This window comes from Pipra filicauda, unplaced genomic scaffold, assembly GCF_003945595.2.
Source record: "Pipra filicauda isolate LSUMZ 115617 unplaced genomic scaffold, ASM394559v2 scaffold395_size657635_pilon, whole genome shotgun sequence".
Classification (NCBI taxonomy): domain Eukaryota; kingdom Metazoa; phylum Chordata; class Aves; order Passeriformes; family Pipridae; genus Pipra; species Pipra filicauda.
The window spans coordinates 213576-234047 of NW_024104526.1; the positions used below are offsets into that span (position 1 = coordinate 213576).

Consider the following 20472-nt stretch of genomic DNA (forward strand, 5'->3'; position numbering starts at 1 on the left):
GGTGGAATAAATCAAAGTCACATTGCTATTCATTTCTTTAGTCCTCGTGATACTTAAACGGTCTCAGTATCAAATGGGACATGTCACTGTTTGTTTTGATAATCTTCATTTATGCTGTCTTCAAATAACCTCTTTTGCTGAGGCATCACATTCCTTCTTTTAAACACCCCCTCTAGAAGCTGATAAAATTGCATTCCAAGTGGATCTGAGCAAGTAATAAGAACCTCATGGCTGTAATCATTGTTTGCCTCTTCAAGCCCCAAATTACATTTCACATCATTTATTGCTCTACTTCTGGAGTGGACTGTGTGAATTCTTGTTTTTATTTTTAATTGCCAGCTTTATACTATTCAGATAAATATAATCACTGTTCAGTAAGTAGAGAAGATACTGGAAAAATAAAATCTGAGCTCAGTTTGCTGTCTCTCTGGGTAGCTCAATGTTTAGAGGAGTTTCTGTCTTGACCAGAGAGCCTTAATTTCAAGGCATCATCTAATGTAATTTACTGTCACCAGTAAATTATATGGAATTATTTCATTGTTTTCTTAATCTTTCTTCATGCACTTTTTTTCCAGTTGAATGAGAGGCTGTTCTCTTTTTATGACATCAGGTTCAATGACATTGAATTCTCTAGATATTCCACAAATTACTGTGTACAAAGATAAATCCATTTGTGTCTGAGCAGTACCTAGATAAGACATCTCCATATGTAGGTATGTGCAGGACAAACTGCCCGCAGCCTGACTGTCACAAGATTTTACATTAAGATTTTAAAACTCAGGAAGAAACTAAAAAGAGAAACTTTGAGTTTACTACAAATGCAGCAAAAAGAGTTTCTTGTATTCTCTTTTTTATTTTGTTTAGTGTTTGAGAAATGATTTACTAAAAAAAAATTTAACCCAGACAGATGAAAGAAGAAACTCTTAAATCTACCCCAACTCATGTATTAAGGCCTTCATTAATACATAGATAATGTTTCAGACAGTTTTACCTGTCTTTTTAGTCTGGAGTTTTGCTTAGATGATACTAAAAGAGTTATTTAAAGTGAGTATATTCAAACAAGCTTCTAGAGCAAGCAGCTGCACATAGCAATTCCATTTACAGACTGATAAATAGTGGATCACGCATTTGTATTACATGTTTATGCCTTTAGGGAAAGCTTTCATACAAGTACGGTGGATTTTTTTCCCTCAAGGAAAATGATCAATGTGGAAAGGTCTCCTAGTGGTTAAGACAAAACATCAGTTTGATCAGCAGCCTGTAATCAGATCATGAGGTGAATATCTCAGAAATAATTGTCCCAAAAATCAGCATTTCAACAGGGATTAACACTGATATTTCAAACTGACACTTGCAACATTTAGAATATTTATTCATAATTCTTAATAAAAGGCCATGGAAGATTTTAACCTGCTTTGGCCTTTCATTTTAATAAGGAGGTTTCCAAAGGTGCTTGGTTTTTCTTTCAAAGCTTGTGAAATCTTGGACATTCTGATATTAAAAGAAATTTATTGATATATTTATTAATATTGAAGAATATTAAATTGACTGAGTGAAATCTCTTGCTGCATTTGTAATTTACCTCCTGACATGAAGGATCTTCTCACTCATCACGCTCATCCTCACCCACAAATGATTATCCTTTAGAACACTCCATATCTTGGGAGTTTGGGGGATTTATTGAACAGGGAATTTTAAGCTCTAAGAAAGAGGCAACCCAGATGTTCAGAGCTGCTCAATGGTCTCAAATGTCCATTGTGCTGGGGAAACTGGGGGGCCAGAGAGGTTGTCCTGAAATTCCCAGTTTGCACTTGGTATATGTGGATGAATTTAAAATTGAGTTGATTTAACAGCAGAGTAACTGCAGCTAAGCTTATAAATCAGTTTAAAGGACAAGCAGTAGGACCTTAGAGGAGGAATGTGTATTTTGAATTGGTTTTATATGTTAACTTGACTAGTTCTCTTGTGTTTTTCTTTTTTAAGGATCACTCTGAAAACCCTCTGGGTGCAGCAGTCACACTGGCTCATGAACTGGGGCACAATTTTGGGATGAATCATGATACGTTGGAGAGGGGCTGCAACTGCAAAGCATCTACTGATAAAGGGGGTTGCATCATGAACCCCTCAACTGGGTAAGTGCAAGGGTAGGACTGGCAAGCTACAGTTACAGTGGGACATTTGTGGTTTCATTTTGTGTCTCAGGAACATTGAAAGGTAAAAAAAGGAAAGACTTTCAGCACCTGCCAAATCTTCTCACAGTTACCCCCCTTAAGCTGAAAAATTAAATATGTTATCAGAGCATAACAAAGGTCCCACTGTACCTTTCCATTTGCAGGTCACCAGTGTGAGAGACAAAAATGCTGTCAGCAAAGTGGTTAATTAAAAAAACTAACCACAGCCAAATAAAATCAGAATTTCACCTTTTCTCATCTTGCCAACTGAGTATCAGTCACAGTAGGAAATGAGCAACATCCCAAGGCCAAGATTATGATGAGTGTGTAGGAAATATAGTAATGCAGGAAATACACTATTAGACTCTCTGCAAAACCTTTGTCTCATGCAGGGAAGGTTTTTGGTTTTGCACAAGATTTTGCATTTCACTGTGCAGCAGTTTTAGCATGTGAGCAAATTAAACCTGTGAAGTTGGTGGGATTAGGGCTGTTCCATGGCTGGCAGGAGATCTTCCAAGGAAAGAGATAAGACATTGTGGGAAATAAAGCCAGTGAACCTGTGGTCATCTCTCTGAGTGCAGGGCCAGGAGCTGGACTCTGTGATCTTTGTGGGTCCCTTCCAACCCAGGATATTCCACAATTCTCTGTGTCAGTACTGGAGGGTTGCTCTGCTGATGGTAAAGGCACTGTGTCAAGGGAGAAGGGCAGAGTTTTGCAGACACTAAAAGTCCAGACACCCTGGTCAGAATGACCAGTGACAGTTTGCTTTGCTGTATTTTAAACTCCAGTTATAAGTGAAGGGTATGATGGATGAGTTGTCCACGCCTATATTCAGACTAGAACTGATAGATTAAATTGAAGTAAGAGAGAATAGATTTACCAAAGCTGTCTGATGGTGAGTGATGTGCTAGACTGGACTGCCTGCAGAAATGGTACTGCCTGTGACTGGAAACCAGTAAGAACCAGTCAGGCAAATACCTGCCAGCAGTGCAGGTACAGCTGGATGTGCCTGAGGGCGAGAGAATGGTCCAGATGATCGTCTGATGTCTCTTCCAGCTTCAGTGTTCTCTGTGTGTGATTAAAGTTCATCTGTTGCTTAAAAACCTCTTCTGGGAAATGTGATGGGCTCAACCTCTGCCTTTTCCGAGACTGCATTTCTGGGAAAGAAGGGGAGCAATCTGGGAGAGGCCAGGGAGGGTTGGGCTGGATTGCTCCCTGCTGGTCAGCCCAACAGCAGCCTTGGCCTTCCTTCAAAGGCAAGCTGTCACTCTCCATCAGGACAGAGAGAGGAACTCTGGCCAGAGGCCAAGCACAGCAAGTTAAGAGACAAACAGAAGAGAGTTGTGTGCGTGGAGGAGAATGAGAGTGATTTCCACAGTTTGGAAAAGAAAAATAGCTTGGCTCTTCTGAAACAATAGGTAGTAATTATCCATGTGGAATTGTGTTCTGCAGCATGTCAGGGCTCATGAACACACTATGAGAACAAACTGAGGTTGGAAACAGGGCTCTGAGGTGAGGTGAGGTGATAGCTGGTAAGCAGTGGGCAGGCAGGGCCGGGCTCTGAGCTCCTGGAAGGTACATCCCAGCTTTAGTCATCTCAGCTGAGTCACTGGTTCAGCATCCAGCTACTCCACTTTGGAACAAACACAGGGATGCTCTCAGGACAGAAAGTTCTGGCTGCTCTCTGAACTCACCTGCTGAAGGTGACATCAGAGAGCTCCTCCCTCGTTCCACCCTCCCCACTTGAGTCCTTTGGGTGAATCTGAACTGTCCTCGGTGCTGGATGTGCCAGTGCAGACACCTGGCTCGGGGGGTTGGCTCGGGGCAAGGGCAGAGCGAGGTTGTACCCACTCTGTGTATTCCTCAGAATCTGAGGATTTGGATATTTCAGTCCTCATTCCTCCAAGCAGCTCAGCTCACCCGTTGGGGTTTCTGCAGGCTGTGCTTCCCTGTGCCCACCCCCAGCACCCCAGAGCTTTGGGGAGGGCGTGTCAGTCACACTTTGTAAGCATCTCTTGGGATTTTTACCAAACTTGTGCCCAAGGAAGAGTTGTGGCCTTCACAGACCTGAGCAGGCTGTTTTGTTTGCAGTGATTATTGATTTATAAATGGTAACTTAAACACCAGGTTTATAGCCTTAGGCTCTACCTTCATATCATGCTGTCGATCTGTAACAAACATTGCAGGAGAATACTTTGTGCCTTAAGCCAAAATACATTTTACCCATTTAAAATTAACACTTTGAATGTTTATTCATCCAGCACCTGACCAACAGTAGTATTCCTCTGAGCACCATTACTTAACGAACACTGGAGATTTTCCTCTCTGGAAGCACATGTTTGTTAAGGGAAGTCCAAATGAATGCTCCCTACCTGAAATACACTCTTAGAATAGCAAAAAATCAAAACAAAGAGCATCCCAGGAAGTTATAGCAGAAAGGCCTCTGTGAACTTAACTTTGGAGTCATTGGTGTGGTAGTGCAGCAAAAGGGAATTTGAGACTTTTTACTTAAACGGGATTTCATAGATTTTTGTAATTTCTTTCAGTTCTAATGTTTCAGTCTTTGAAGAGGTCTTGGAAATTACTTCATGGTGGAAAAAAAATCTCCAGGGATCACTGTGGTATTTAAACTCTGTTGGATCTCTCTTTTAATGAGCTTCCTATAGTTTTTACTCTTGAAAGATACCACCAAGATGTGTATCATTTGTGTCTGAGCTACAAATGCCTCAAGAACTACTACTTTAGCAAAATATATTTTTATGACATGAAATGAGGTACAAAACTCCCTAAGTTTATGTCAATCCAGGACTTCTAGAGATTCAAATATCTGCTATGAAAATCACATTAATCCCTCTGCAGAAATGTGGGAGGTTACTGTAAAAATAGTATCAATATGGAAATATTTAATACTAACACATTGTTCTCTTTTTCATGCATATGTTTTAGAGACATGCCTCCATTTTTTTAAATTGTTTTGACCACAGATTGCTCCCAGTGAAAAAGAAGGATATAGGGAGTACTAGAGATTTGTGAGTCTTTATACTGAGATCAAAGTATCTGAAAACTAAGGGACAAGGCTGAGCCAGTGAGGCCATTTCAGTATTCCACTTGTTTTCCAAATATCTCCCTAAAGTGTCCACTCTTAGGAGTGAAAATTTTCTTCCTGACAACTAGATAAATATATTAGAGCTCTGATGCAACCCAAGGCATTGGTCTAGATTTATACCATTACAACTATCAGCAGAATTTAGCAAAGCAGAGCAAAATGCTGCCAATTAGCAGTGCTAGTGTATTTAATAATTTTGGAAATGCACTTTTTATATGTCCTCCTTCATCAAAATTTAGCACAGGTACCTCCGTGGGAGTTGAAATTAGGTGAGTTCCCCCAAAGTAGTTGAAAGCTTAAGAGTTCAGATATGCTTGATATTTTTTGCCAGCCATAAGGGAAACACAATTTTCATAGTTAGTCTTCTCCCCTCCTGTAAATCCAAGGGTTGATACTTCCCCTCACCCACATCCCTGTGTCCTTGCCACTCCTGTGCTCTGCTGGTTCATACATAGATGATTCTTCAGCCAACTTGTTATCTGGGAAGTGGAACACACTGGAAACTTGTTCTTCCTTCCCTCTCACAGAAAGTTCTCCTTGATATCTTTCCATTTCCTCCTTCCTAGTTTAGGTGTTAATGAAAGACCAGGAATCCACTTCACACTGACCTGGAAGTTTCTCCTCAATGACTGTGACGGAGAAAAGATTAAATGAATTCAAAATAACTTAAAATGACAAATTCTTAGGAAAAGAAAATACTGTAAGGGCTGTTGTTTCAAGACATGAAACAAGTGGTGGATATTTAAGAAGTGCAAAACTTGACATGTGAGAGAGGGCTTGGCCATTGCTATTTGTTTAACGGAGTTCTAAAAGAAAGAATATCTCTTAGGAAAATTTTATTATAATCTAGATCCATAGTAGACCATTTTTTCCTCTGTTCCAGGAGTTCCAAGGCATATTCTGGTTTGCATCCCAGTGATGGCACGAAGCGTTAGGGACAGAAAGTCATTCAGTGCCACACAGGAAGGGCTGGGCCAGTCACATAAACAAAGAAGCAGATTCTCTATGAGAATTTCTCAACATAGCAGCTCCCCTTTGTCATGTTTCTTTAGTGTGATGTTCTTTTTGAAAAGTCAAGAATGAATTGAGCTCCTCTACATCTGCCTTTTTTCCCCTCTTATCTTGGATCTTGTGTTACCATTTCCATTCTCACAGCCAGAATTTAAAGTCACCCTGTCCCTCTGATTCAGTCATATTTTAAATTGAATTTACTAGGATAAACATAACTGTGTTACAGGGAAGTGGAGCTTGGGCTGTGCCACTGCTGGTGGAAAGGCCTGTGTTTTGTGTAGTTGATGATCACAAGTGAAGGGAAAGGAGAAATGAGATCAATTCAACCTCTCGGATATAGATTATTATTTTGGAGGATTTTTATGGAACTTTGTCTTATGGTAGAAAAGAACAGCTAGTTTTGAGTAACTGCCTTTTAGAACACAATCTCCCTTTAATTATTGAGTTTTTGGAGACCAGATTTGGAGGAGGAGAACGATTAGGAACACAGAAAGAGCACAGAGTAGAAATCATACATAGAAAAACCCTGGTTCATTTACTGTTGTAATTTGGAGAGGACATTTTTTAATGACTCCAAAAAACCCATACTGTTATCAGTAGTGGGGTTTTTTTGTTAGAATTAAAGCAGACAGCCAATGGGAAGCAACATATTTGTGAAAGACAAAGAGAGCAAAATGTGATCTGTTAAGAATCAGCTGAGTGACAGCCCCAAATTGAACTAATTGACTCCATTTAAGAACTGCTGAGGAGAAATGGGGACAAATTAAAGATGGGAAGGACCATCAGGTGGGCTACTTCCAGATACCACTGAAAAAGAGCATTGGTATTCAGTAGATTTTAATTCCCTCCAGGAGTAATTAGATATTCTGCACTGAACACTGACTACGTCAGTTGTAATTAAGGGTAAATAAAATATTTAAGTGGAAACAGAGTGTTTTTTTCCAGAGTAATGTTACCAGATGCCTGTGAGTAGCTAAAATGTGACACTAAGCAAGTTGCACAGAAGACAGCGTAAATGTGAACATTCCTTTTTGCCTCATTGGTGATGAACTGATCCATGGGTTCATTGTAGAAGTGGTCCTGACATCCAAGGATTATCTTAGGAAACATTTGTTCTTTTGTTGCACATCACAGGCCAATTCCCAGCTGTTTTGAAGTGCAGTGCTGTATGATCTGGAAGAGAAACAGTTACATTTGATGCTTTCCTTTCGTGTGTTAACTTCAGTGGCCAAGGAGAGGTGCATTACACTTTATTTTGTCTTATAAATAAACATCCATTTCTGTTGGCAAAGAAACCCTGGTTTTATTGGCTCCCCTCTACTGACAGCCCCTCTGGTAGCAAGTACAGTACCAGAGACATCTAAAATAGCCACTTATTTGCTTTCTCTTCCTCTCCCATCCCCATTTCATGCTTGTTTCACGTTGTTGAAGGTCTGACTGATTTTGCCAGTGTAAATGCTCTGATCCAACTTCTGCAGTGCTGAGGGTTTGGAGAGTTCTCTGGAGTTCATGCTCAGTGTAGGGGCAGGATTGGCAGAAGGTTTAACATTCACGTGTAGTTGTTATTTCGGGAGTCCAGCAGCTCTTACATTCCCTTTTCCCCAAACTGCTGGCATCTAAGGATGCATCTGGAAATGCTCCCCAGAGCCACTGAGGGGTCACAACTTGGATTGGGTCTGTGTTCTCTCTATTAAAGTAAAGTTAAATGGTAGGTCACGGGTGTGTGAACTGTAGGATCTGTGTACAGGCTCTCTACCCAAAAGTCATTGGATATTTCTGGCTAACAACATGAAATACGGGTTTGGGCAGAGAAACTGGCCTGTGGATCTAAACTTGGCTTGCTTCTGTGCTGCACTTTGCTCCATCTCTGCTGAACTGGAACGGCATTTTGTAGGGCTACGTGATAATCATGATGGAAGTCATCCAAATTAACAGCAAGGCTTGTGGAGGCAGAAGAATGTATATTAATGAGGATTTCTTAGTGGTCTGTCTGGCTGTCCAGTTATCCTGGTGCAACTGGGGTAACTGAACAGCAGGGCTGGGTCAGGGTGAGGGGATGCTCAGCAGCTTCTCTGTTGCCTTCACCCCCGAGGGCAGTGTCTGGGGGAACAGCAAAGTGTGTTACACAACTGATGTCCTTTGATGGTGCTGAAGGTCTGTTCTTCCCTGGTGTATCACCCATTACCATTAATGAGCTTTAGGACTGCACATCAAAAGAAGGCCAGTAGCAGTAATGCTGATTTTATCCTCCACAAGTGTATATTTGCGTGTTAGATGGGGGGGGGCTGATTCCTCCTGGAGAACTGTTTTGCTCAGTAGGTTTGGTTCTCCAAGGGTTTTGTGGGGAGCCTTGTTATTTTGTCATGTGCTCTGGTATGATTTCTGAACTGCCATACAAGAAAATATTTATTTAACTACATTATAAACATGCAGTTAAATAAATAAAACATAGTTAAAATCTATTAAGGACATGTTAGGAAAATACTAATAATTCTTGGCATTTGTTGTATAAAGTATTAGTTTCAATCACTTTCTTTTGTTTGAAAAATGACCTCAAGGAAGCAGGATATAAGGTCACCATCATTTTGGTCATTCAAACCCTGAAATGGAGCCTACAGATCTGGGCTATGAAAATATAGATCCTCCAGAGATTTCCAACTCACTGTCTTCAGGAGACAGTCAGGTATGTCATGGAAAAACAGCATCTTGGCTTTGCTACCAAGTCAACTTCAAGGGAAAAACACTTATTCCAACACTTCACAAGATTTAAAAATAAATAAATATATAAAGCTTAAAAAATGCAAAAGGTCATGGTGGGAATGGGACAGAAATCAGAAACAGAGTGTGGGAAAGGACACTTTAGTTTGCTGACTCTTTTTGGTACTCTTTTTTCCTTCTAGACATCTCACAGCATCTTGTAGCTGCAGAGCTGTTAAATGTTGGATAATCAAACCATTAGTGCTTAGCCCAGAATTTCCTGACCCCTCTCAGTCAGTTCTCAGCTGTTCAGACCTCACTTTGCATTTTTCAGTCTGGCAGCTCAGAGACATTAAACTATGGAGCCAGTAGAACTATCTGGAATTACCTCTGTTACAATTTGAGGAAAATGAAATTATCTTTCAGATGTAAACAGTTTCTAATTAAACTCTGAAGCTGTTTATGTTTCCAAACCAGTCTGAGCTGAGCTCGGCACAAAGACAGGCTTCTTTGTTGTCTTTTTCTTTTTTTAATAAAGTTGATATACTGATGTAATAAATTACTTGTGACAGAGTTAGGTCTGTTGTGCCAGCAGTGTAACTGCTTTTTCTTAAAAAAAACCCTTAAACAACATATCCCTCTGCCCCAGTAATTCAGCACATTGCATTCTGGTCCTTCCTTTAGTAGGAAGCAGCCACGAGATTACAGGATAGATTTATGTCAGTCTTTTCCTTCACTCCAAGTAGCCCCATATCTGCAGTGCATTTGCCCTTCTTTTTTTGTTAATAACTTCCATACCTTACAGATATTTTTAGTTTTTGTGATAAATAAGATCTGTGGTGAAGAATTAGTAGCATTGGTTGAAATAGATTTAATTTTTTCCCGTCCTTTACAGGACTGGGTCACTGGTAACAATTAACATTCAGAGCTGTGGGGCAGGTCTTTTAAAAAAAATTGCTTTTTGTTTAGTTTAGTCTTTCCCATTTCAGTAGATGTGCTGTTAGAAGTGAAAATATTTGGCTTTCCTGGTGTATTCTCAAGGAGAATTCGTGCAGATTGACAGCGTGACTTTTCTGTAAGTGAGGCTGACAAGGACAGAGGTGACTTCTCAAATGAAAACACATTTTACTTCTGGTGGGATTATTTATAGCTGATACTTAAGGACAAGCCGTGGTTTCTACTCTGAGGTGTATCCAGAATGGGAACAGTTTTACTGGATGCTGGTATGGGGGAGCTCAGCTGCGTTTCATCTTGTTGCTATAATATCCATAGAAAATATAGCTCTGTGAGGGACATTTTTCTCCTGCAGTGCTGTTATTGCCATGACCCATGAGAACAAATCATATAAGGACATTTCCCTTTATCTCAGCTTTCTGTTTCATCAAAAAAAAACCCCAAACTTTTCAACCTGCAGGGATAAATCTGTAGTGCAGTGCATGGAGAATGAAGCACACAGTGTCCAGTTTTAATTGGTGTTAATGAATTCCAAATTCCCAGCATAATGATGGAAACATACTTTAAAGGGCATATTCTTAAGGCCACATGAATACTCCTTTTTGAACATGTGTTGTATGGCCAGGAGCACTTGAAGGAACTGATGTTGACTTGGAAGGCTGAATCACTGTAATTAAGTGATGCCTTCAGCTGCATTTGCCACAGTTGTCATGGGAATCACAGAGGCTTTTGTGCCTGGGATAGATGTGCAAAATGTTTCAAAATCAGAGAGGGAAGATGTCCATTTTACCTCAACAATTCCTCCCTGCAAAGTCATTCTTTTTCTTTTCTGATGTCAAAGCCAATTACAAAGCCCTGGACACATTTGCTGTGGGGTTCTGGGGGCAGAATTGCAGGGAGGCTCCATTTCAGCTTTTTGAAATGAATGACACAGCCCCAGTGGTGAATGAGGATAAGAAACCACCTATTTTAGTGTAAAGTCACTGAAAATGAAGAGGTGAAATAACTTTGGTGTCCTACAGAGCCTTTCTGGCTGCTGCTTGTAGCATGGAATTGTGTCCATCTCCTGGCAGCTGACCACCACCAGGTGTGAAAACCAGGCTCCCTCAAAGTTGACAGGAAAGCTCCTAAGGACTTTAATAAGGCCAGGATTTCACCAGGATATGTATGGGGGGGGGTTAGATTTATCAGAAGTCTTTCATTTCTGTGAGTGAAAGTTTTAATTTGCTAACTTAATGATCCCTTAAGTCCTAGACCAGTGCTGGATCCATTCTTTCTCATGGTTTGAAATAATGATTACATACAGTGTGGCTACTAATTAGTGTATTTGCTTTATCTGTAAGCTCTGTGAAAAAAAAAGAAAAGTGAAGCTATGGGGGGAAAAAGTGTTTTCTTGTTATTATATATTTATGATTTTTTTTTTTAAATAATTCCACCTCCATTTGTCAAGGTGATTTAGGTGATATGGGAGAAACTGCATTTTTCTTTTAACAGAAGAAGGAAAGGTGGAAATGCAGTGGAAATGCAGTTTGATTTCTGGCACTGTTATGCCTCACTTATCTTTCCTCTGGATCTTCTCAAAGGAAAAAAATTGAGCCATGCTGCTTGCAAGTCAGGCAGTCCTGCCTTTAGCCCTGATTTATTAAGAGACTAGGCAGTACAGATGTTAAGTGAAATCAATAGGAGCCTGTGCCCCAAGTATGTGTTATTTTCAGCTCTCTGCAGGGCTCAGATGTTTTTCTCTAGCACCCACATCTCACCAACTGGCATTTCCATGCACTCCATTTTCTCAGTGATTCTGGTCCTGCTCTTCCCAGGGGAACAGCTTCTTCATGTGCCCCGTCCAGGGGCTGATCCTTGGGGTTGGCCCGGGCCAGGAGTTGGACTTAATGATCCTTGTGAGTCCCTTCGAAGTCAGGATGTTCTATGATTGTATGAAATGTCTTCTCCCTGCCTTGGGTTCCTTCTGGTGGGGTTTGGCCCCCCTTGGAGTCCCCTTCTTAGTGACATTTGCTTTACTCACCTGACGTCCAGGCTCATCCTCACCCAAAGCCATTTCCTGAGGCCAAGAACACACAGGATGGCAAGTCTTTAAATCAAGCTGGTTCCCAAAGTCAGATTTTTTTTTTTCCCTCCTGATCTGCTCCTGACCCATTTAAAAAAACAATTCCAAGATTTTGCAAGGGAGACAATCAGAACGTAACTGCTTAAAACAAAAGCGGATTGTCAATCATGTTTGGAACTAAATGAAGTGCCTTTTCCCTAACCAAGAATCAGCAGGAAGCTGATCTTCAGTGAGGTATTTTGAGCAAGGGGATGGACAATTTGTCTTTATTTGCTGGTCACGTGCTGAGGATGTTGTGTTTTATGTGACAAATTTAAACTCAGAGCGTTCTGGTTGTTCTCTTTATCTACAGTTTCCTTCTCTGCCAGCAGCTTTTCCTTAGCCTGGGACCAGACCTGACCTGGCCTTTTCATCCCTCCCTCTGCTCTGTCTTGCCTTTTCACTTTTACTGGAGTCAGCATTGGATTAGCCTCAAATTCTAAGTAGTAGATTGTGAAACCTGAACTCTCAGCAATCCAGCGAATTTTTATTAATGAGGTAGTGGTCTAAAAGGAAACAGAGCAAAAGATGAGCCAGAGGCAAATTTGAAGTGATTACAGCTACTTTCCTTGGCTGTCTGGTTTCCAACAGGAAGAACAGTTGTCTGAGTTCAATTCCCATGGAGTTTTGCAATGCAGATAACTCCAGTATAGAGTCAGAATCCTGTCAGGGTTGATAAATTGGTTTAGTCTTGCTTCACCCCCAGAAAGTCACAACAGGCCTCTCAACAAGAAAAAACTTCTCTGACTGTCCATTTGTCAAAGGGAAAGTAACTGCTAATAATGTTTTATTTGGCAGTTTTGTGAGTGCCATGTCAGTCTATACTGTATAAAGCCATTAAGTGTTGTTCCTTTGCAGAATATATTTTTGGGAATCATCCAGCCATTTGTTCTGTCACTGCTTTCTACCCTGAAGTCCCACATCCAGTAATATTAATCTGCCTTTTTGAATATTTCAGGTAGTTAAATTTTCACCTTCCATGTAACAGGAGAGGTCAAACCTCAGCTGGGGCTGTGACAATCCAACCTGGGAACCTGAAGGGAGATTACTGGAAAGCACTCTGGGAATGTGCACCATCCCCAGGGCCAAATTAACACAAATATAAAACATTTGTGTGTGAAATTTAAACGCTTACTTGGAAAGACTTTCTTTTCAATAACCCCAGAAATTTCATTGTAGCACAACAAGCCAGCCAACTATACATCAATTAAATTAACCACCAGTGTGATATAATCACAGGTATTTATTGGAAGTGTAAAAACCACCATATAGTGAACGTGACAAAAGCTGTAGGAGAGACCTAGGCTTGTTTTTAAGTCACTGACCATGAACTCAGACAGCAAGAGCTTTGATATCACATGTAACTCCATGGCCCAATTCCGTGCTCTACTTTATTGATGCTCTAGGGATTAAAACTATAAAGGAGGAGCAAGAGAGTGAAAAATAGGCTAGAAAAATAAGTATGAGTTGTCAGACATCTACTGCCTTTTGAAGCAAACTTCCCATTTAAATACTTTATATATATATATATATATATAAACCATTCTACGTTTTTAGCTAAATCCTTCCAATGCTGCTGAAAAAGATACACCCCATCGTTTGTGGGACTGTGTCTTGGACAAAGCTCTATCATGTGATGCTTACACATCTTCCAGGAGCCCAAAAGGTCCTCCAGTTTACCCTCTCCTCCCAATTTTCCTGTGTATTTGTCATTTGAAAAACTTTGGGTGTGAGACAACCCGCAGACACCTTTGAGGTCACCATTTATTGTGCTTGTGGGATCTACTTTAAAACTGCATTTGTGTCTTTCTCCCTCAAAAGTACTTAGAAATTAAGACATTGTTTTAATAATAGATTAAAAAGTCCTTCCATATTATGGCACTTGTCTAATTTTAAACAATTGCTACTGAAACGTGAGGTGTATGAAATAACCTGTGATGACAGAACTTGATACATGAAGGGACCTGTAGTATTTGAACACCTATTTCAATATCAAAGAAAAATGGATTTTATCTCTTGCTTGATACCTAATTCTGTGAAGTTCTTTATGCTTACTAATTCATTAACACACATGCTGTACAGAAGAGCTGGAGTGTCAAAAAATGTCATCTAATAGCAAATTCACTTTTATTCTGGTAGGCTCATCTCTCTTAGGAGACCGTAAAAAGTTGTTTTCAGAAGATGGAGAGCAGTAATAATGTCTAGAAGGTTAAAACCAAGGGGGATGCTTTTTAGTGGGAAGGAATTACATCAATTAGATCAGGAGTTAGAGGAGGCTGGAAAGTTGTCACAGTCCCTTGAAATCAACACTTCACTGAGTCTAGAAATATAAATGTTGCTTGATTTTTTTTTACCTTCTAGAGGTTTATTCTTATGTTACTCCCTCTAGTGCTGCCAATTTTTCCCATGGAAAAATTACTTATATTAAAAAAAACCCTTATCTCTATTCTTTAAGTTAAACCCCCCTATTTTTGGGTACCTACGTAAAACTGGGATATGCAAAAGAAAACACACGTATTTGTGTGCAAGATATTCTGTGGAGTCTGAACAAGAGGGAGCCCAAACTCACATCTTCCATCCTCCAGTAAAAGTCTCTGCATTGCTCTCCTCCTCTCCAGTTGTAAGAGAGCCACTGCACAGCCAAAAATCAAGTATTTTGGAGGCTAAAGAGGTAAATATTCATATTTGTGACTCTCAAAGGGTCCCAGGGTTGAGACAGACACAGAGTCACTGTGATGTTCAGTTCAGACAAGGTGTTGTCATGGAAGGTGTTGGAAATTCAGGTGATTGACTGGTGAAATTGTGACTCTGAGCACTGGGACCCAGCACCCCTCTTGTCTGTGAGCACCTTCATGCTCCTAAAAAGCACAGCTGATGCCTGAGTTATTTCCAGATATGGCTCCTTAGGTTTGATTTTTCGAAAGCTCTGGACAAAGCCCAGTCCCAGTTTTCTGCCTCTTTGGAAATTAGCTGGCCAACAGTTCTTTTGGTAAGTATGCTCCAGAAAATCAAAATGTCCCTTTTAAAATTAATATAATCTCCAATTATCATATTACCTCAGGGAGGGAGGCCTGGTGGTACTTAATAGAGCTCTTTGGGGCTCTTGTGCATTTTAATTGAGTGAATAATTGTAAAACACTTCAGGGTCTTTTGGTAAAAGGCTCTGTATAAACATTGCCATAATGCTGAATAATCAGGTTGTGAGATGAACTGGAATAAATTAACCCTATAAATAGATATGTAAATACGCATAGTGTATGTGTGTATATGTACATCAACATTTTTGAGAGAACAAGGCAGTTACTTTAGAAAAATCCTACAGCTCTTGAATAAGAAACAAAATATGAGATTAGATAGTGATAATCATAATAATCAAAATGTTAGTTTTCAAGGTATGGTGAACCTGTGGTTTATCCTCCTGTGCCACACACAGAGAATTACCAAAGCAGTGATGGTGTTACCTTTTCAGTGATGTTTTTTGAGAAACAGCAAAATAAGTTGTGTTTTATGGGGGAGGAACATGGAGGAGGTGGATCCAAGGTACTAAATGTTTATACACCTAAGGGTGTAGATAGATGATGTTTGCAGGAACCAAGGGAGTTTCACTTCAGATGACTTTCCTGAGGTGTTGCTGCAATGCAGGGGTAGGGTTTGGAATGGAGAACACATCTCCTGCAGTCCAAGTCAGTGTCCCTCCAGGCATTTCCCAGATGGAGCAATGGGAAGGACAGTGATGGGAACATGTCCCGTCAGCCTCAGCAGTGGTGGATCTGCAGCTGATCTGCTGGGATACCTTGCATGGATCAGTAGCTCCTCCATTTCTCCTGAATGCTTTGGTTGTCTCATCTCTCCAGACTATAATTTTCTGGGGCAGTGACTCTGTTCCTGTGCTTGTACTCTCTGGTTACTCAGCCCCTTAGGAAGGGGAATTCCTCTGAAATGGAGCTGATGGAGGTGAGCTTTTATACTTCATGCCAAAAAAAGCCTGTGCTGGGCAATGAGGTGCTGGTACAAAGAATCCTCTAGTCTTAAATGGGACTTGACACAGTGATGATGCCATTTCACTTGGTTAATGAAAGGAACCATCTACCACAGGCTAAATGCAAAACTACATAAAGGAACCTGGCATTTGGATGGCTTGAGTGCTTGAAGTATAGATGAAGAGGAAAAGACCAGGCTCTGTTTCCAAAGGAATCAATTACCAGGGGTCCTCTTCCTACTGAGAAGGTCTCATTTGCAGGAGCAGACAAAGCTACTTTTGTTGGGAAATTGGATATTTGTTGCTGGGGATGACATACATCTTTTAAGCACCAAGGAGACACCGAGGAGTGATGTGGATTCAAGAGGGGTGGAAAGACTGAAATGATTTTCCTTGCTATGAAAACACTGAAGAGACTGATGGTAGTGCTGGGCACAATTGGAGTTCTGTAGAGTTGTACCCACAGCCAGAACAGTTTGACAAAATGATCCATAGTGTGTTAAATCTACAGATTCAAATAGTGTAAAAAATGTGTGGGATACTCAGCATTTTAGAATAGGAATGAGGTTGGGCTAAAATTTGCTTTCTCTTTCCAACTGCAGAAAAAAATTATGATCTGTAAAAGAAAATGTCTTGAGTGAAGAATAAAGGAGTATAAAGATAGCTAATGAATTTTTTACCTCTGGAAGGTTCCCCGGTGGTGTTTATGAGCTGGTAGCTGAGGGGTTTTCCAATAAGACAAATGTCTGAGCTACCACAGAAAGCACAAACATCCCTGTTTAGCATGTTACTGAAATCTTGGAGACATGTCAAGGACTGACTTTACTGTGGAGTCCCCATTCCCTTTTCCTGCCCAAAGGTGGTTCTTTCCAGGTGAGGTCTGAAGCCTCTTGACAGGGTAGTGTGAGGAAACTTGTTGCATTTGTTCAGAGGATGAGTTTCTTTCACATCACCATTCCTTTGCCATTTTTCACAAGTCCCAGACTCACTCAAACATTGTGCCTAATGCTCCTGATGTCTGATGTCTATGGCTTCCCTTCCCATCTGTCAGGGATTTCACGCTTCTGATGAAACAACTTTAAAATTGCAAAGACAGCCAAAATGTAGCCTAAAATCATGACAACCAAATGCCATGGCTGTTATATGGGATTTTTTTTTTTAATCAAAAAAACCGAAGAGTGGTTATGTATCAGAATATCACAGAACCAAAGATCAATCGAGTTTCCAATGAAATATCAATTGGCATCAATTGATGTGGGATCTCCTCTTACATGGCGTGGTTACCCTTCAGTTGCTCTGTTTCCATGTTGGGTTCATGTCTGGGTTTGTATCCCTTTATTTTGAGCTTCCTTGATACAGACAAAGTATTTTCAGAAAGTGTCATCACATAACATGTGCTGCACTGATGTCAGCTGAGGAAATCAGTGTCAAGAGCAGGAAAAGCCAGAAGATGAATGAGTGTCTGAGTTCAAAATAGGAAACAGCCTGAAGTTCCTTTGGAGGAAAACATAAACCTCCTTCATTAGCAGTGACACTATTTCACCTCTGGTACAGAATGAAGATTCTGTCCTCCTGCTGATGGACAGACACATCTCACATCCGTGCAAATGACTCTGAGCATTCATGGATGCACAGGAACAGCCCTAAAATGTTGACAGTTTTGACTGGTGAGCTGTTCTCATGATCCTTGTGTGGCTGAGAGACGTCACATGGAAAACTGCATTATTTGTGTTCCTGCATGGATTTCAGCCCATGTAAGTTGTGTATGTGTCACCTCAGTGGATATCAAAGTAACTCTGTGTCACTGAAGGGAAGCATCTTGCCTGGATGCTTCAACACTCATTTATTCGTACTTTGATATGAGGATTGTGTCTGATCAAGGTCTCAGCAGGATTTGTCACTCAGATCTGTCTGGGTTTCTTCATTTTTCTTTGGTGCTTTCAGGACTGTGCATCCATTTACTTGTTCACACAGAATTTTGTGAGCTTTCTTTCCAGTCAAACTAAGGGTAGGACAGAAGTTTGAGGTGTCCTGTTAAGAACATCCCCTATTGCTCAATATGAAATGGTCAGTAAGAGGTTTTCCAAAAGCCTTTATTTTCTATTCCATTACTCTGAGTACCTTCCCTGTTCTCCCTCAGGGCCCAGAGCTCACAGCCTGGCTCCTACCTCGTGCTCTTCTGAAATTTCTTTATTTATCTTAGACTCTGACATTTTACTGAATCATTGATATTTTCCAGAAATCAGCTTTTTAAGTGGAGATGCCTATTAACTTTCTGAAGTCATATTTCAGTGAAACTCCAAACTGTTTAGTTTAACTTGACACGCCCTATAGTTATACAGGAAAATTATTTTCTTCTTCAGAGTCATGTTTATATTCTTTTCCAATGAGCTGGCTGTTTTATTGCAAAAGGAACTGTAAAAGAGGTAATTTTAAATAGTCACAAAATAAATTCTGTTCTGTAAGGTACCAATAACCTTCTAGAAGATCCTAATTAACATCCTTATGCCAGCATAGGAAGCTCTATTGCATTTGGAGTTGTCAAACATTTCTTTCTTTGTAATAGAAATGATCCCTTTCTGATACCTACAGGCATCATCATCCCCAAAACAAGCTTTTCATTTCAGGATATTAGAAACACCAGGAGATTAATCGAAGTCTGAAGTTCAGCAGTGCAGAATTTCCATCTGTTACCTTGCTTGTCTGTAAAGATAATAGTCCTAATAACACATGGGTGACACAAAGCATTTAGTGAGTACAGTGAGTAAAATAAAATTACCCAACTGGCTCCTGTGCTGCCAAAATGTTGAATTACTGCTGGACCGGGGATTGGCAATGATGAAGGTGCCCAGTCTTAGGGGAGGTGTTGTTTTACAATGTGGTTGTGATACAGATTCCATGTAACCATGTGGCCACTGGATATTAGGAAGGAATTCTTGGCTGTGAGGGTGGGGAGGCCCTGGCACAGGTTGCCCAGAGAAGCTGTGGCTGCCCCATCCCTGGAAGTGTCCAAGGCCAGGTTGGACGGGGCTTGGAGCAACCTGGGCTAGTGGAAGGTGTCCCTGCCCATGGCAGGGGGTGGAATGGGATGATCTTTAATAAACCAAAGCATTCTATGATTCCATGCCATGCCAGTGCAGAGAGGGCACAGCAGCCTCTAGGACACCACACTGGTGGGCAGACTCAGGTGCCACTTTGCCTCATATCTGCGAGTCAAACCGCAAACATTCATCAGTAGAGATGGAATTAAGTTCTCCAAGAGAAAAACAAAAACAAAAACAAAACAATTATCTAGTGTACCACAGAGGATCATTTTGCTACCATGGTCTGTGTGTTTTGCAGAGGAAATCAAAGCCATCGTGTGCCTGCACAGCAGGACCCAATCCTGCACCCAGCAGTGGGAATTCAAAATGTGGGTGTTTTCAGTAGTGCTTTTACAGTCATGCTGATTTAGAATGAGAATTGTCTTTGCTTTAATCATGCAGATCCCAAGCTCAGCTTTTATGAATTGAAGAAGCAGGTTCTTTTTAAGTAACGGTAGCTTTTTTCTTTCGTTCGTTTTTTTTTTTTCCTGAAAAAGCAGGAACTTTGTTATTCTGCAGAGCAAGATGAATGAATTTGCCATTTGAGGATGAATTTTCCAAGGATTAGGAGGTTGTGCAGTCTTGGAAATGCAGGAATACTACTTGCAAGCCCAGCATTTCTTTATGTTCGTAATCAAAATTTGCATTATAACTCCATATGCAAAAGAGGGATAAGGAATTTCAAATGTGAAAACTTCCAGTGCTTAACAGCAGCTACAAATTGAAGTGATGAAGATGGAAATTCCCTTACTCATAGTCAGAAATCATTATAAATGGGTTTGGCTCAGTTTACAGTGTATTGCTATATCTCAGTCTTGTGTTAAAGGGTGATAAAAAGTGAACACAATCTTCTGGTTAGTGCACAGATGTGCAAAAGGTCACCAGTGTGAGAAGAGAGAGGGGTTTTCATCTGATAATACCTTTTGTCTCCATGTATTTTTCTTCCAGCTACCCATTTCCCATGGTATTCAGTAGCTGTAGCAGAAAGGACCTGGAAAACAGCCTGGAAAAAGGAGTGGGAATGTGCCTCTTTAACCTACCTGAGGTCAAGGAGTCCTTTGGTGGCCAGAAGTGTGGGAATGGCTATGTGGAAGATGGAGAGGAGTGTGACTGTGGGGAGCCTGAGGTGAGACACTACCTGAGAGTTCTAACCTCCCACCTGTGGGTTCTAACAGTGGAGGATTGGCCTGGCATGTTTAAATCTGGTAAAACAGAACTCTCCCTTCTCTGCTTCTATTTCATCAGCTTAAACTTCAGAGTCCTCAGAAGTGCAGGGAGTGCCTCTTGACTGGCATTTGAGTTGCTGAAGTTCAGGCAGGGCTTGAGTTAAGAACGTGTTTGGATCATCCTTAGAGAACAAACCCTCT

The 20472-nt window shown here is 40.7% G+C and overlaps 1 protein-coding gene across 1 annotated transcript in view; it reads left to right on the plus strand.

The window, feature by feature from the left end:
- The window catches only part of ADAM12 (ADAM metallopeptidase domain 12), a 180920-nt gene that overhangs the window by 130209 nt on the left and 30239 nt on the right, over positions 1–20472 (plus strand). The window contains 2 exon segments of the mRNA XM_027726454.2: positions 1984–2132; positions 20054–20231. Of these exon segments, the coding sequence (XP_027582255.2) occupies positions 1984–2132; positions 20054–20231 (327 nt within the window).